Source organism: Zootoca vivipara, chromosome 7 (assembly GCF_963506605.1).
Source record: "Zootoca vivipara chromosome 7, rZooViv1.1, whole genome shotgun sequence".
Lineage (NCBI taxonomy): Eukaryota > Metazoa > Chordata > Lepidosauria > Squamata > Lacertidae > Zootoca > Zootoca vivipara.
The window spans coordinates 76,956,002-76,973,355 of record NC_083282.1 but is presented as its reverse complement, the minus strand read 5'-3'; the positions used below and the strand labels follow the sequence as shown (position 1 = coordinate 76,973,355).

Here is a 17,354-nt window from a genome sequence, read left to right as displayed (position 1 = left end):
TGGCCCTCACCCACTACCTTTTGAATAAAGAATGTGCTGTACGAAGAACTCCATTAATAACATGGAAATCTCCACTCTGAAAGCGATTCACCATCTCCGTTAGCAGATCAGGCCATTTCTGAGGGAAGTCTTCTCTACCAATTATGCTGATAGCATCACTTAACTAGGACAGAGAGAGACAGAAACATTATGTAGATATTTGCATGGAGATAAACAACCACCTTACAGTTAACTCAAGACAGGATTTCTACATGTTAAGTATGCAAATACCAGTGACAAAAGCAGGTCCATGTGTACCTCCCTTTCTGCAATGTCTAGCACATCTTATTCATGACACCACAACTTTTTCCCCTTCCCCACCCCCCTGTCAATGGCAGCAAGATGGGGCAGTGGACCATGTGAAATCATGACACTGGTACAAGATGCTATGGAGGGAGAATTGCATGTACAGCTACCATTTTCAGCGGCACTCACATTCTGTGTCCTGGCTCATTTTGCCTTAAAAATATGCCACTTTTACTTTAAGGGTGGTATCCAATTAAATAGATCCACTAGGGCAAGGACTTTTGGCTGTGCAAATGAAATTCCTCTCTGTCTCTTCTCCCTGTCTCCCCCCCCCAACCTTTCAAATCTTTTCTGGGGGTTCCCTCGACCATCTACAGCAAACTGGGGAGATGCATGGCAGGCAAGGAAAGAGAGGACGTTTCAGAGCAGAAGCAAAAGTTATTCCACTAGTGGCCCTATTTAGTTGCCTTCTACCCACTCACCCTGGATATCAAACTAGAACAAGACACTGCATATGAGAAATTCAGCTGGCATACTGGGGTAGTTTCACACACTGCCTAACAATTTTGTGGCTTTTAAAAATCTGTCCAAATGTTCTCATAGGATTTCCACCCACGTCTTCAATAGCACATCTGTAATTACATGGTTTATCTTCACCACATCAGCTATGTTTGCTAAAATTGAGAAGGGGAAAACCCAACACTTTAGAAATGTTAATGCAGATTTCATCTTATTTCCAATAAAAAACTTTATAGCAGCTTCCCTTCTTTACATATAATATGAATAGTAGTAATACATATTAATAATACCACTACAAATCGGAACAAACTTATCCTTCAGATTTCACACTTCCCTGAATTTTGCAATACAATTCTCAACTCAAACAACATACCAAAATGCACCCAAAATCACTTATTTTAGGGTAAAATATGTTTAGAAATGTATAAATTGACATAAAAATAAAATTTAATATGTATTTAAAAACCAATTTTTATACTGATTTCCCCCCAAGTTATAAACAGACTTGTGAACCAACATGCATGAAATTGACACAAACCAGAAACAAAGCAACTAATCAGCCCTTAGATGTATCTATTGCTTCTCACATTAAAACAAAATTTCATATATTAACACAATCAGTCTCCCAGCACAAAACAATTCCCTGTTGAAATAAGCAGAATTCTGTTTGTTTTCTTCATTGTCGCCTCACCTGTTTTTGAATTTGTTCTGGACTGCTAAGCATTAGGTGTACTATGTTGGCTTTGATGGCTATCCTGTCGGCTTCACATATTTTGTTCGGTTCATCTTCAATCTAGGAACAAAATGTTAGTTGAGCTAGTATCATAACATCTCGAAACACATGCATTTTTGCAGCAAGTGTATTGGTTGAGTTGTAATCTTTCAGGAAAAAGTGAACTCTACACATTTATTCTGAAATATGTTGGGCCCAGCAAATATTTTCCTGTGTATAATGCCAATCAGACAAACAATAGACTACAACCAGTTGCATCACAACAGCTCAGCTGCAAACACTACATACTGGCATGTGGATGCATCAGGCGAAATGGGTGGAATTTGCTGACACCAGGAAGCAGAGTTCCATTTCGTGCTCTTCCATCTGAAATGAACTGGTCACCACATCAATGTCCTCCATCATCAAACTAAACAGCAACTGCAGGGGTTGCCATGGTGCAGCATCCACTGCCTGCTTATAGCCTCCCCACTCCACCCCCGCTGCTTCAGTTATCATCTTCACAGGTTCAAATGGTCCATGAGAAAGGAGCTACTTTCCCAATTCCTGACTTTGTGCCAATAACTGTAGCTGTAAAATTATAGTTTTCCAAATTTATGATTTAACCATTTATATGAAGTTATTTTTTAACATTTTTAACCCATAGATGAGAAATCACCTGAAGAGTCACTGAGTACAAGTCCTTAAAGCAGATTCTGGAACATCCTTAAAATATTAACCTCAAAGTGGACCATTTGATTTAGCTGTGATTAAGTGTCCGAATTTCCTGTTGCAATGAATTAGTATCAATAGTTGGAAGATCTGAACCAGATACAGTTCAAAGTTATAAAAATTAAAATACCAATTCGAATGAAAGTAACCAAATCAGAACAGGGTAACATGGTAGGAAGTATAATAAATTGATTCAACTGTTCACCAGTGAGAACCATTTCTCATCAAGAGCACTGTACTGTCTCAAAAATCCTGATTGCGAGATTTTTCTTTCCACAGCTCATTTGCAGAAGATAGTAACAACAAGGCATTTCTAAAGTTTTCTGCAAAAGCCAAGTTCAAGCACCACCATCCATACCTTTCTCAAGTTATTTGTAGGTGCCACAGAACTTGTGGAAGGGAGGAGACAATGAAGGACACCAATAAAAGATTGGCTAGTAAAGCAAGCCCAAATGTGTGGATCCTTGCAACTAGCAAAGCAACCAAGGAAACTATTAACCTGGAATTTCAGATACAAAACCACTATTTCCCTCAGTAGCATACCACAATACCAAATCTGATGTCTATAATCATCCTGCAACATCTTAGTTCACAGGTGTTCCCATTACTTTATTCATAACCACTTACTTTACAAGAAAACACACTATCGTAGTACAATTGTAATAATCAAAATACCTACAATTCTCCAGTTCCTTTTAATGTAATTCTTGAATGTGACAGAGGCACACACTTTGATGACATTATCTTGGGACTTCTCCAGTAGTGTTAAAAGTAGCAGTGGGTAATTCTGGTTTCCTTCAACCGACTCAAGGAATTTTTCCGCTGTAAAGCATTTAAATATCATGAATTTAGCAAAAAAGGTTAGCTATTCCACGGTCTAACTCCAAACATTTAACACCATTTAATACAAAACCAAGCTGATATTTAGCATGATACAGTGAAGAAATGGCTATTAATGGATGGTATCCTACTAAGCCACACTTAGGGTTGTTGCTGTTTAGTCGTTTCCGACTCTTCGTGACCCCATGGACCAGAGCACGCCAGGCACTCCTGTCTTCCACTGCCTCCCTTCAAGAACACTGTCCAACCATCTCATCCTCTGTCGCCCCCTTCTCCTTGTGCCCTCAATCTTTCTCAACATCTCCATTTACTTTAGTCACAACCAGCTTGTTCAATACTATTACTGTTACTTGACCTACGCAGAGTATGACTTAGTTGGATGTCGCCTAATATTTCTATGACAGTACTTGTAACCCCACCATTATTAAACAGCTGCAATATGACAACTGCAAATCATTTTAGAAGCAGATCAGGAAGCTGCTCTTAAATTCTGTATCTTCACAATTTCTGAAAAAGTAGCCCAGTTTGGACTGTCATCTTAACCTAAATGTTATGACTGTGAAAAGCAAGGAGACAAAAAATATTCAGCCTCTCCCCTTCATTTTACTGAAAAACTTTGGCTCATATAGTATTTTGAAGGTTTTCCAGAAATGCAGAGTGCACAGCAAGAATCAGTACTGGAAGACCCAATTTAACTGATGGGAAGTAATTTAATGAAATATTATGCATTTTGTAAAATTTAACAGTTGAACACCAATATTATATATATTTACTTATTTATATTTTGCAGTGTTAATAAACTGTTTTGGATTCAAAGAACCACATAATAAGTTCCACACAGCCAACAGAGGTTTAGACTTAATTTATCTGAACAGCTAATAAATAGAGATGTGCAAAATACACATTTCCCCCTCCTCTAGTCTTATTGAAATTAGTTTGTTTTTTCTTGAGATTTCCATAGTTACTTTGCCTAAGCAGGACCCCCTGAATTCACATTTACTATCCCGAGTAAGACTGTGGGTATAATCAAGATAAGTAAGTCATGCCTAATGAAGCCAAAGGGACGTGAAGTGCTTAAACAGTTCACTTCAACATCAAATCTGATTTCAGATTTCAATGCATCCTACTCTCTTTGCATCATGCCCAATCACCTCAAAGGCAGATTTCAGAATGGAACCATGGACAGTTAAAAATGACTCAGAAAGTATTCACTGATCCGTCATGCAGTTTTGATTGCAGCAAGATTAAAGCCAACTTGCAATGAATAATCAGTAACCTGAATGCAATACAAAAAGCATGCAGATTGACCCTTTAACCTTTTTTAAAAGAACGTATGTCCAACTGTCACATGAGGTTTCCAGGTGTCAGCAATCCCACCCACACAAATGATCTGCATTTAAAGTAACAGAAAGTAAAGAGGTCTCATTTTGACACATACTGATTTCAGCCAGCCTGCTCCTTCAGATAAGAACAACATATTGAGGGGGGGGGGAAATCAAGCAGTTTTCTTTTTCATTAAAGAATGTTGTTCCAACAGTTTGAAAAACCATGTTCTGCGCCATTACCATTGATTCTGAAACACCCAGAAAATGGCTAAACAGATCTTTTAATATTTTTGGTCAAACTATCACTAGACACCATTCAATGCAGGCTCAAATTTCATATTTTTAAACTGTTTACCAGGACGCCTTATGGCAGGATCAGGATCAAGAGTCTTCTTTAAGTATTCTGTCAAAGTCTGCAAATTGGCATCACTCAGTTCCATAACTGCAGAACCTAAAAATTTAACAAAATTTTCTATAAAAATCAGAAACAAGAACAAGAGTCATAAGCAAAGTTTCTGTATATTGCTACTTGTTTTTGAGCCACCTGTTGTACTTGTTTCCCTTGCCTTCTGAAAAATCTCTCTGGAAAGTCAAGGAACCCTTTGGAACAACCACTAGAAGAAGTAAAACCCCTACAGGCATGTATGAAAACTTCTAGGTGCACACATGCAGTTCTTTAGTTTTAGATAAGTTACATACAACATACAGTACTTGACCATCACACAAAATCAGGAACCAAAGTGATCGTTCGCACACATGTACACACAATTATTGACAAGTGATTTTAACACCGAGAGGCTTCTGGAAACAAGAATTTCCTCTCCTGCACAACTGGGTCATTATACTCTCATTCCTCTTCTGAAACTCTGGAACTAACAGCCCCAGTTGGAATATTGAACTCTCCTCCTGAATTCTAGACTGATCACTGATCCACTGAGAACCATGGGACCAAGAATAACCAGTTGAGCAAAGTGGAGGGCACATCATGTGTGAATGCATGGATCTGATGGATAATGCAAGAAATGATGAACATGGCTAACTCAATACATGGTCTGTTAGAGGCACAAGGGCGATAATTCAGGCAACCAAGGGTGACTCTCCAGCGTCTCTTCCATGGATCGTGCTTTATGGTTTACTGACAAGCTTGAACACTAGTGGTAAAAACACAGAATCTTCCATATAGTGCAGGGGCTGTTAGACTCCACTCACTGTAACAGTTACGTTTTGCTGAAAAAGCTACTAAGGTACTGTCCAACTGGGACATAATTAGTTACTGCCTATAGAGGAAGTGTCAAAAGCATCCACTTGTTGCAGTTGCATGGCTTAGTTTGACCTAGTTTCCACACAGGCTGCTTGATACTGTGAAGGCTATGATGTGTGTTTTCACTCCAGACCCATCATGACAGATGAAAACTTCCAGCGACAATTACAAACATTTTCCTGGAGAAGGTCCACCCACTGCTTAAGAAACCATTGTTGTATAAGGAGGATCCAGCTGCTGTTAACTCAGTTTCACTGATACAAAATGCTACTGCACATCACCTAAATAATACTGGGAGATATAAACATATTCTATTTCATACCATTTACATTGATTACCTAAAATAAAAAAATTCTTTCAGTAGCACCTTAAAGACCAACTAAGTTTTTATTTTGGTATGAGCTTTCGTGTGCATGCACACTTCTTCAGATACCTGAAGAAGTGTGCATGCACACGAAAGCTCATACCAAAATAAAAACTTAGTTGGTCTTTAAGGTGCTACTGAAGGAATTTTTTTATTTTACTTCGATCCAGACCAACACGGCTACCTACCTGTAACCATTGATTACCTAGATTGCTTCCAAACTTAAGGCAAAAGTAAGCTTTACAAATTTCAAATCTTGCCTTTGCTGTGAGTTCATGAAGTGGCCATTATTCTCTCTCAACCTCTAATTTGCAATGCGGAAATAATATGCCATGCAAAACTACCACAAACGTTCACGGAAATCCTTTGAAATGTAACATTCCATGCAAGCACCCAAGAATCACCTCTGAACACGTGCAGAGTGGCTTTCCCTCGCCACTGAACACCCGCAAGTCTGGTTAGGAAACACCCTATTTCCGCATAAGCCTGAGACCCATCACATCTTTCTAGACCTGCCACCAGCGCAGTAACTAACATGCATGCTTACTCTGAAGTCAGCCCAGCTCTATTCAGTGGGGCTCATGCCCAGGAAAAGGACGCACAGGATTGCAGCACAAGCCTTGCTTGGCACCCGCTCATTACACCCAGGGAACCAGGAGCTACAAATCCCGCCCCCTCCGCAGCATGTGGCAGTCCCGTGGCCTCCGGGCTGAGTCCGCGAGGAGAGAGGCTTGGCCTTAATACGATGAAGGGGGAAATCGCAACGGAGCGGGGGAGAGACAGCGATGGAAAGTATATTCGGATCACACCACCTCGTTATTTCGCCCACCGGAGTGGCAGCTGCGGAGGCCTATCAGCAGGGCGCTTTCGTCACGGGCTCGGCTCAAGGACCAACGGGGGGCGCGCGCAGACCAGAAGGGGCGGGCCGAGGCAGACGCAGCATGCTCAGATGCGCCCCCTCCCTCGGCTGGGCCCACAAGCCGAGAGCCACCCAAGGGCCGGATAAGGCGGACCGCGGCCGCCTCCCTTCGTGGCTCCGCCGTCTCCCCGCTGCCCGACTCAGGTCTCCGGACCCCCGCCGCTCAGGCGCCCGGCCTCACCTGACGGACCCCTTGAGACAGCACGACTAGCAACGACGGCGGCGACAGCAACTCCTCCTACGGCTCTAGCCTCGCTTCACATTCAAACCTCGGCGAGAGGGCGCGGCGGCGACGTGGTGACCGAATTACGCAGGACCCCGAGCAGCCTCCTCCCCCCCCCCTCGCCGGGCACCAATGAGCGCCCCCCTTCTCGAAAGGCCCCAGCCAATCCCGAACACGAGCCAGCCCAGTCCGGGCGGGCCAATGGGCTTCGCCCTGCTCAGCGGTTTCCCACAAAGCACCGCGGCTTGGCTCAAGCCTGGCCCAGGAGGGTGAGAGCCGAAGGGTGGCGGTGCGCCCGGAAGCTGGATGACGGCGCCGTTGCCGTCCTTTGGCTTCTGCTGATCCGCATCGGTCCACTCAGGCTAACCCAGGAGTGGGTGGAAGGCAGATCGGGACGTACGGGTACACCTTGTAAAGGTTTATGATAATGTCGTCATCACATTTTGAACTTCTGCCCCTGCTCTGTACATGAATAGGGAAGCATTTAAATGTTTTTATATATAAAACCCCGTCAGGTGGTCGGGGTACAAATAAACTATTATTATTATTATTATTATTATTATTATTATTATTATTATTATTATTTGTGTCCCTTCGGCCAGGGTTGCCCTGTATAATACAGGATTGTCTCGCATTTCAGTATAAAATGCGACGTCCTGTATTGATACAGTTTTGTCCTATATTTCAGGTCTTCTTTCTCTGCCAATTACAGGTAGGTAGCCGTGTTGGTCTGAGTCGAAGCAAAATAAAAAATACTGAAGGAATTTTTTTATTTCTCTGCCAAGTTAGGGATCATCTCCAACTGCATGTGTTTGAAAGGATGTGTGAAAAAGGCCATGTTTTTAAGCTCTGGGTAGCCAAACACAGACAGATTTACAAGTTCGTGTGTGTGTGTGTGGCGCGGGAGGTGGGGAATCTGCGTGACAGATTCCAGAGCGGACAATCCTGTTAGGCTGCAATAGATGGTAATGGATTACATTGAAGTCACTTCAGACCAGATTATTTTTTTTAAAAAAATGTTCTCAACCGCCCCGCCCTGTATGTTGCTGACAACTCTGCTTCAGACACACACATAATAGGAGCTTTTGAACGTGGATGAGGAAAGGAGATAAGTGGGAGGCTGTCCTGGAAGCGCACACGATTAACCATGACATCTACCGTGTTTCCCCTTTTTTAATACGTAGTCAGAAAGTAAGCCATGGCAGGGTTTTTAACCATTTGAGAGCTATAAGACATACCCCGAAAATAAGCCATACTTCCGCACCAGCTAGCAGGACCCAGCATGCCGGCCGCGACAGGAGGAGGAAGCCTGCCGGGTCGGGTCAGTGCCCGGAAGCGGCGGTGGCTGCTTTAGTGCCAATAAAGCGTGCAGCAGTGCCGCACGGAGCACCAGCCAGCAGGACCCAGCTCCTGCAATGCCGGCCGCGGCAGGAGGAGGAAGCCTGCGGGGTCGGGTGGGTGCCCAGAAGCGGTGGCGGCTGCAGCGCTGACAAAGCGTGAAGCAGCGCCGCACGAAGCACCAAGGGCACGAGCGGCAGGAGGAAAGAGAGAGAGGCTCGTTACTTGCGGCACTTTAAGAGAAGCAGCCAGAACCGATCTCCATATTCCGAGCCTCCCTTTTGCGCGTGCGGGCATGTTAAAGCCCCGATCACTTCACTCCCCACTTCTTCCTCGCCATCCCTCCCTTTCACGCATTGCCTTGACCCCGCAGCCCCCCTCCCTGGCCATCTTCCCCTAAGTGCAGCGCTGCTTCGTGAGCGCTGCAGCCGCACGCTCTCTGTGTGTGCTGCAGCCGCACGCTCTCTGTGTGTGCGCGTGTCTCTTTCTTTCTCTCCCTGTGCGTCCGTCTCTGTGTGTGTGTGTGTGTGTGTGTGTGTGTGTGTGCGCGCGCGTCTCTCTCTCCCCCCCCCCCGTGCGTCTCTCTGTGTGTGTGTTTGTGCGCGTCTCTTTCTTTCTCTCCCCGTGCATCCGTCTCTCTCTGTGTGTGTGTTTGTGCGCGTCTCTTTCTTTCTCTCCCCGTGCATCCGTCTCTCTCTGTGTGTGTGTTTGTGCGCGTCTCTTTCTTTCTCTCCCCGTGCATCCGTCTCTCTCTGTGTGTGTGTTTGTGCGCGTCTCTTTCTTTCTCTCCCCCGTGCGTCCGTCTCTCTCTGTGTGTGTGTTTGTGCGCGTCTCTTTCTTTCTCTCCCCGTGCATCCGTCTCTCTCTGTGTGTGTGTTTGTGCGCGTCTCTTTCTTTCTCTCCCCGTGCATCCGTCTCTCTCTGTGTGTGTGTTTGTGCGCGTCTCTTTCTCTCTCTCCCCCGTGCGTCTCTGTGTGTGTGTGTGTGTGTGTGTGTGCGCGCGCGTCTCTTTCTTTCTCTCCCTGTGCGTGTCTCTCTCTCAGTGTGTGTGTGTGTGTGTGTGTGTGTGTGTGTGTGTTTGCGCGCGCGCGCGTCTCCCCCCCCCCCACAGAGAAAAGGTTCCGCTTCGGCTCGTCATTCAGCCGCGCGCGCGCGCCAGGGGCATGGGCCCAAGCCTCGTCCCCCTCGCGCTTCCCTCACAAGCATCTCAGAGCGGGACGGGTCACGGCCTCCCTCCTCATTCCTCGGCCGGCGTGAGAGAGCCCGGGGAGCAGAAGGATCCCAGGTTTAACCCCCAGGTACCCCCAAGTTTGAAATTCTGGAGAGCTGCTGCCAGCCTGGTTGACAGCAAAACCTGGATAGCACAGTAGGCTAGAGTGTGGTGTTTATAATGTGCGCGGAAGAGAGCACCGAGTGTCCTGAGCCAGTGGGACCCAGTTGTACCAGCACTTAAAAAAAAAGACACCCCCTGAAAATAAGCCACCGTGTGTTTTTTTGAGGAAAAAAAGTTATAAGACGGTGTCTTAAAAAAGGGGAAACACGGTAGCTCCTGTTTCCATCTGTGCTAGAAATGCTTTGGTGTCTATGTATCACTGCTGCCAGCTGCTGAGCGTAACTGGTATAGCACCTTCCACCCTTGCCATAGGGACCCCCTCCATTCAGTCTTTTCAATGCACACGATTTCTGCTCATTAATGCTATTGCGGCAGTTATATGCAATCCCACTTTCAATACTTGTGCCAGCAGAGGTTTTGGGGTAGTCACACTGCTTCGTTTCTAGTCCCTGCATATCCTGCAACTTCCTGCTGAAATAATGTAACTTCATACTGCAAATGTGTTGGGGTTTTTTTGTCCCACTTTAGTTGCCCTGGAACCCAACTGGACAGCAGTAACATTGTAGTATTGGGGAAGCATCACAGAATAACTAATAAAGCAGAATAAATCTACCACTAAGGCATTCTTAGCAGTATACACTTGCAGGAAAACACCAGACCACGTTGGGCTTTTCTTTACAATGAAGCTTTCAGAAAGTTGCAATAAAAGTTGCAGAACTAGGACAATTGTACACCATATCCTGGCCCTGGGTGGCTACAGGGTACTAGCAAAGCAAAATACTCACTATGCTTATATTCCATTCTCTCGGAAAGCTGAGTGCCTCATATGGATGGGGCAACCAGGGTTCTGACCAGATACTGCTCATGTGCAGCTTAACTTCAACAATGCTGCAGGCATCACATGCTCACTTTGCAGTGCTGTAGTCAGCAGACACTTTGAAAACAGGACTGAAATATTTCACTTCCGGCTACCTGCTGCACGTTGGTACAAATTTTATACATACAAAAAGGGCAGGTGAACATGACGTGAAGTTGCATGCAACTGTTGGCCCTGGTTTTTATTTATTTATTCACTATATACTATATATTTCAGAACCATCCAGTCCCCTGCTGCTGCTCTTCCAAGGAAGATTGCAACCTCTGCTGCTGTGGTGTGTGTGTGTGTGTGTGTGTGTGTATATACACACACACACACACACACACACACACACACACACACACACACCACAGCAGCAGAGGTTGCAATCTTCCTTGGAAGAGCAGCAGCAGGGGACTGGATGGTTCTGAAAATCACAGCAACTTTTTCTCTTGAAAAGGAAAAAGATGGTAGAACTGGTGCACTTTTGTCCATGGGCAAAACAGTTTACAATAAAATTATGTAAATGTTTATACCAGGGGTATCCCTTTACAACAGGTGTAACCAATGTGGGGTCTTCCAGATGTTGTTGAACTCCAACTCCCATCAGCCCCAGCCACAACTGTCAACTATCAGACATTAGGGGAGTCTGACACACTGCAAAGTGCTGGGTAAGTACAGTAGATCCTTGTGTTGCAACCACTGGCACCATACATAGCTAAGATCCTTGAATGGAAATCATTGCTATGAACATATCATTCTTGGCTGGATTGGGTGACACATAGCAAGCTGTTCCATCGATCTGACAGTATTGGAACACACTTTGGCTGGTTCCAGGCAAGGTGTTTATTGTGGAATGACTGGGTCTCATTCACTCAAAATTTTACAAGGGGAAGTGGACCAGACGGCATCAAACATGTTATACCTGTGTTTTCCTTTATAGTATCACCCCATCCAACTGGATACAAATAGTTGATGTAAGCTTGAAATCATTACATTTGAAAAAGAAAGTTCGTTTTTAAACTTTTATTTACCACCTGATTAAAGCATGGAATACAACAGTATTATACATAATATTTTTATGTAAAAAACTTTACATAGCTTTTCATAATTATATAATTATTCTGCTATTCTCTCAAAAATGTATACATCCATCGGGCAAGGAATGCTTTTCATTAACTTAATGATATTAAATGCACTTCATAATAGAAGATCTCTTAAGAAAAAAAGTAGCTTGTAACTAATTTTAGGCATTTATATAGGTAAAACATTTTGCACAAAGTATATTTTATTTAAAGTTGCAAAGAGATATTCTGGACAAAATGTCAAGACATTTAGGAATTTCAAGCCAAGGATCATATCATCTGATGAAATGTTAAAATAAATTTTGGGGGCAAATTTCACTGGCCATTTTTACACTGGCTTACATTATCTTCAAACACGATTATGCTAGTAGTAAGCAAACTATCCTTATAAAATGCAACACACAAAGATTTAAGCAAACTTTATTTCATCAACTTTGCTCAAAAAAATAAACCAGCTTGTGTGCAAATATGCAGGCTTAAGACATTTGAGCCTCGGTTTGAATTTATACTACAGACCCTTTAACTGTACTGGAGCTGTACTGGACTTTTGTTCTATCTCCGATTCAGAATTTAAATAAATAAACTTTCAGAAAAGGGTGCAAAAATAATAATAAAAACTCCGTAAGACAACCCTCAGAGCAGCAAAATTAAGGTCACCGTCAGGACGTCTGTCTATGTTAACCTTTTTTCCTCACCTGTTTATTGTAGAGTGCCTCTTCAAAATATTGACTACATGTGGATTTGTACATCTTGTCGGACAGTTTCTACACATTTTGCTGTGGCATAACTTATTTTCATCAGTTTAAATGTCTCCAATTGTAAGAGTGCTCTGTGGGCTACTGTAGATACAATGCTGGACAGCCAGTGTTAAAGAGAATATGAGCAGGCTGTGTGTGTTCTTATCTCCCTTCTCCAGTTCCTATTCCTTCTGCCGCATTTCCCATTTCATAGTTTAACAATGTGTCTGCATCTGTAATAACCAGGGTTAATGCTAACCAGGGTTTACATCTTAAAACTGTGTTTGAGAAGCAGGTCTGCAACCTCTGGTTTAAGAGGAAACCTGATGACTGTTAACCACGAGTGCAGGCGGTATAGTGGTAAAGCTAAACCAAGGTTAATGCTGATAAGGACAGAGGGTAGGAATTCATACTAGAAGTGGGAGGAAGGAGCCTGTGTTCTGCATGTGTCCATGGGTCGCTCCTGATCTCTAAGTTATGGTTAACAGATGGGCAGAAATATGTACATAGGAGCTTACAAAAACCTCTAATCCTACATTGGATCCAAGACACAGAATTCTGCTGCTGACCTGTACCAGCTGAATCAAATTCCATGTGGGTCGAAGGAAGTCTATAGGAGGCACTGTGTTTAGTCTGCAGAATCTGCTCCATGATCTGCACTCAAATGAATTGCTGTGAAAGCAGCTGGAGAAAATTCCTATCATTGTTACGGTTGTCTGTGGAGTTTGGTGCTGACAAAATGGAAAGCTACACTGAAGCCCAAAGCCACTGCAAAAACACATCCAAACATTACATGTACTATATCAATCTCCACAGATCTAGTGCACACACACTTTCAGGAAAATCTGGAGTAAGGCTATTATGGAGTCTCTGTCTGTCTCTCTCTCTCTACACACACACACACACACACACACACACACACACACACGGTAATCTTTAAAAGGTCCTAAGTTGTATGATCAGAATGTTATCTATAAGCTAAGATCTCACATATAAAGCTTCTTTATATTATTTTACATTGCAAAGTTCTGGAAGAAGCTATTACAGTCCCAAGGGTATTGCAGTTCTCTTTCAGATTCTGAAGCAGCTATAATGTTGCCATGCTCCCTTAATAAAAGACAAACAGCTACAACTTTGAACAGGTAACACTTGACAAAACAGGGTGGAGGCCAAGCTGCATTCATACAATGTACTGTATTAATAGCAGAACCATAGCAGTGGGAAAAATAAACAGCTCAATTAAAGAATATGTCCAATTAAAGAATATGTGGAGATTTTATATATATATATATATATATATATATATATCACACGCACAATAGATGACTTGGTACACGGTGAAATACATATTTATGATGCAAACTTAAAAGTTGAAATTTCTTTAAGTTTAAGAAAGTTAGACTATTTTTTTTCACCGTGGCAAAATGCCACCACAATCTTTTATAATAAATTACTCGTATTTCTGTCAATGTACTTCATATGAGACAAACGCTGCAGCTCTTATGCAAAAAATTCTTTGGTAGAGAAATTAAACGTCAGAAACTGTTCTTACATATATTAATGACCAAACACAAATATAAAACAAAATTAACTTGAGATAGAGAAAGAGAGCACCAGTATTTAATAAAACAAATCCAGCCATCAATTCTGGTTCTCCAAAAACCGCAACAACTTTGGTTGAGCTAAACAGCCAAACTCAATTTACAACGCAAAAAGTTCCGAAGACACTGAACCCCAATTACATTTCAACTCGTTATCATTTTCAATGGAACTTCAGGAACGCTTGCTTAGGATTGCAGTCAACCAACTACCATTACCCCACCCCTAATTAAGTTAATACTTTTACCATTCTTATTTGCAGATATGGGAAAGTACAAAATATGCTTAATAATACTCTTGCACTTGCATTTTTAATATATATACACATTTGGACGGAAACAATTCCCTTCCTGCCCTCTTATACAAATCTTACACTCATATAGGAGAGTTGAAATACAACTAAACAGGTTCTAGCCTGCCATACCTTACAAAACTATTTCCTCTACTAGGCCAAGAATACTAAGACATGGTCTTACAAATAAACAAAACAACTCCACCCCGCCAACCCAAAGTCAGTAGAGCCAATAGAACCGCACTGATAAAATTGCAAGTTTGCTTCCTATTGCCCCCTAACAAACAGGATTTCATCACAAGTACATGTGCACTTATATTAATAAATCAAGTGGTCCCAATAGGAACCAGACTCTTCGCCCTCATACAACTATTGACAATAAAGTACTAACCAAGCCATTAAAAACAACCGCAACTCACAATTCTGCAATAAAAATAGAAATATCTTAATGCACATTAAAGATAGACTGCTTCTACCAAAGTGTTAATCTATATATTATTCAAAAGGGGAAGGGCTTGACCAACTGCTATACATTTTAATTCACTCAATGTGCAATTCAGATATTAATTCAAAAGTTTCATTTTGCCATTTCCTCCATACTACTCAAGAATCAGAAGAATTTTCAAAGATTTCAAGCTTCATGGTGCATTCAAGGCATGAGAGATTTAGTAACGGGATTAAGAGGCTCGTGTTTTCTCCTACATTTGGGGGGGGGGTAGTATTTCCTTTGCAATTCTATATACTACAAATTATTTTCTTGATACAAATCTAGTATCAAGGGAATTTACTTATGATGAAAAACAATGAAGGTCCAGGCCAACACGATATGGCGCAATTCTGGGAATGATTTACCACACACATTCTGCAACATGTAAGTTGGCAGGGAGGGTGATGAAGATCAATATCTCTTTGGATTCTTGCTGGGTTGTTGGTTATACTACCGCCCAACTGCCATCTTGCTATGACTTTACAGAATAGACAGCACCAAATCATTAAAACAAAAAAGGACCCCGTATTCACACAGAGGTTGAATCCACCCAAATGGGGTGGGGTGGGGGGGAAGACCAGATGTCCTAGCATGATTTTCGGATGAATTTAAACCCTCTCTTGAATATTTATTAATACATTTGCTAACATCACAGGCCTATATGAATATATTCGGTATTATCTCATTTTCCATTCATTCATCATTTTCAACAGATTATGGGCAATTAGCTGAAAGGCATTAAGAAGGAACCATTGCAAACAACAGATTTGAAGACACAAGCTTTGTGATAAGAATGACTTGACATTTACTGCATTAAATTGCAAAATGCTCAACAGCTATTCTTATAGGGAAGCCAGAATTTAGAAAAAAAATGGAGAGAGTTTTCCTTTAGAAATGCTATTATTTTGATCTGTTCCAGTGGTTGTTTCATCTTCTTTGAGTACAATCTCCCTCTCTCTGCATCCATTCTTTGAACTTAGCACAACTCAAGCTTTGGGAAAGAGCAGCAATGGAGCTACCATGCAAGCGAGTGGGTCCCCGACGTCCGCAACTGTCCTTCAGGAATCCAGATTTTGAATGCTACACCTATGCGCAGGAAAAACTTCCGCAGTACCGCTCGGAGCTCTGGGATAAGGTCAAACTGCATTATCTCACACAAGTAGGGGTAATATGTTGAAGCATGTGCTTTGAACTTGGAAGAAAAAAAGGGAGGAGTAAGATTGTTTAAAAAAGCAGCACTCCTTAATAAATAATAATAATAATAATAATAATAATAATAATAATAATAATAATAATAGAAGGAACCAAGTTCTCACAGTCAGACTATGGCAGGCATTCCCAAACTCGGCCCTCCAGATGTTTTGGCACTACAACTCCCATCATCTCTGACCACTGGTCCTGTTAACTAGGGATGATGGGAATTGTAGTCCAAAAACATCTGGAGAGCTGAGTTTGAGGATGCCTGGACTATGGGGTAAGCAACATCTAGGTTTGGAAGCTGCATACCTCTTGAGGCCACCAATGAACCTTTCCTTCAGTTTCTTACCCAACCAGAACAGCCAGTCCAAGCAATTTTCTGGACTGAGTCAGAACAGAAGATGCCACTGCCCTTCAAGTTAAGGTTTGTCTTAACTTAAGGCCAGTCAAGTTATCCTATAAGCAACTTTCCCCTGCTCCCTGGGAGTTAAAATAGTATATACTAAACACTTACCTATTCTGCTGCCCTTTCATAGCTTTAGAAATCAGCTGCCTGAGGTGGCTATCTCCACTCTGCCTAATGGTAGGGCTGGCCCTCCAGTAACCAGGAATTCCCCCAGGGATCAATTTATTGTAGAGGTGGGCCAGTGAGCAGTGTTTCCCAAACTTGAGTCTCTAGCTGTTTTTGGACTACAACTCCCAAGCTATCCTTAGCTACCAAGAACATTGGTCAGGGATGATGGGAATTGTAGTCCAAAAGCAGCTGGAGACCCAAATTTGGGAAACCCTGCTTTTCCCATTCTATGTCAATGTGTAGCAACATGTAGCAATATTGTTTTCAAATAAATCTTCAAGTTTTAGACTGCAACACACTAAGCACGTAACATTGAGAAAGTCTATCTAAACCAGGCATCCCCAAACTGCGGCCCTCCAGATGTTTTGGCCTACAACTCCCATGATCCCTAGCTAACAGGACTAGTGGTTGGGGAAGATGGGAATTGTAGTCCAAAACATCTGGAGGGGCGAAGTTTGGGGATGTCTGATCTAAACCATGGGTGGCAAATCTGTGGTCCTACCTGATGTGGTTGAATTCCAGCTCCCACCAGCCCTGTGCATTCTGCAACCCCTCGCAGAGTTCCAGAACAGGCACAGCCTCTCCTTTTACAGATACTGTATACATGCCTGAGTTGGAGAAGGGCCAGCACCACCTCCACATGACCTTGGGGGGTGGGGCTAGAGGCACATCCCTG

At 42.7% G+C, this 17,354-nt stretch overlaps 2 protein-coding genes and 1 long non-coding RNA gene across 5 annotated transcripts in view; 1 reads left to right on the top strand and 2 right to left on the bottom strand.

Annotated features, from left to right (window-relative positions):
* CSE1L (chromosome segregation 1 like) overlaps positions 1-7,210 on the bottom strand; it is a 28,092-nt gene extending 20,882 nt beyond the window's left edge. The window contains exons 1-5 of one of the 3 annotated variants that reach the window (XM_035123771.2): positions 7,139-7,210; positions 4,769-4,864; positions 2,928-3,070; positions 1,496-1,597; positions 18-163 (exon numbers count right to left, since the gene is read on the bottom strand). In XM_035123771.2, coding sequence (XP_034979662.1) covers positions 18-163; positions 1,496-1,597; positions 2,928-3,070; positions 4,769-4,853 — 476 coding nt within the window. In that variant the 5' untranslated portion in view covers positions 4,854-4,864; positions 7,139-7,210. The other 2 variants (XM_035123770.2, XM_035123769.2) reach the window with 2 other exon arrangements.
* A 217-nt stretch (positions 7,211-7,427) lies between these two features.
* Positions 7,428-16,003, top strand: LOC132592457 (uncharacterized). The gene is made up of 3 exons (XR_009557956.1): positions 7,428-7,582; positions 11,266-11,378; positions 15,888-16,003. It is a non-coding gene; the product is annotated as an uncharacterized LOC132592457 (long non-coding RNA).
* ARFGEF2 (ADP ribosylation factor guanine nucleotide exchange factor 2) overlaps positions 15,696-17,354 on the bottom strand; it is a 45,438-nt gene continuing 43,779 nt past the window's right edge. Inside the window, exon 39 of the mRNA XM_035122146.2 lies at positions 15,696-16,099. Coding sequence (XP_034978037.2) covers positions 15,923-16,099 — 177 coding nt within the window. The 3' untranslated portion in view covers positions 15,696-15,922. The remainder of the gene's footprint in view (positions 16,100-17,354) is intronic.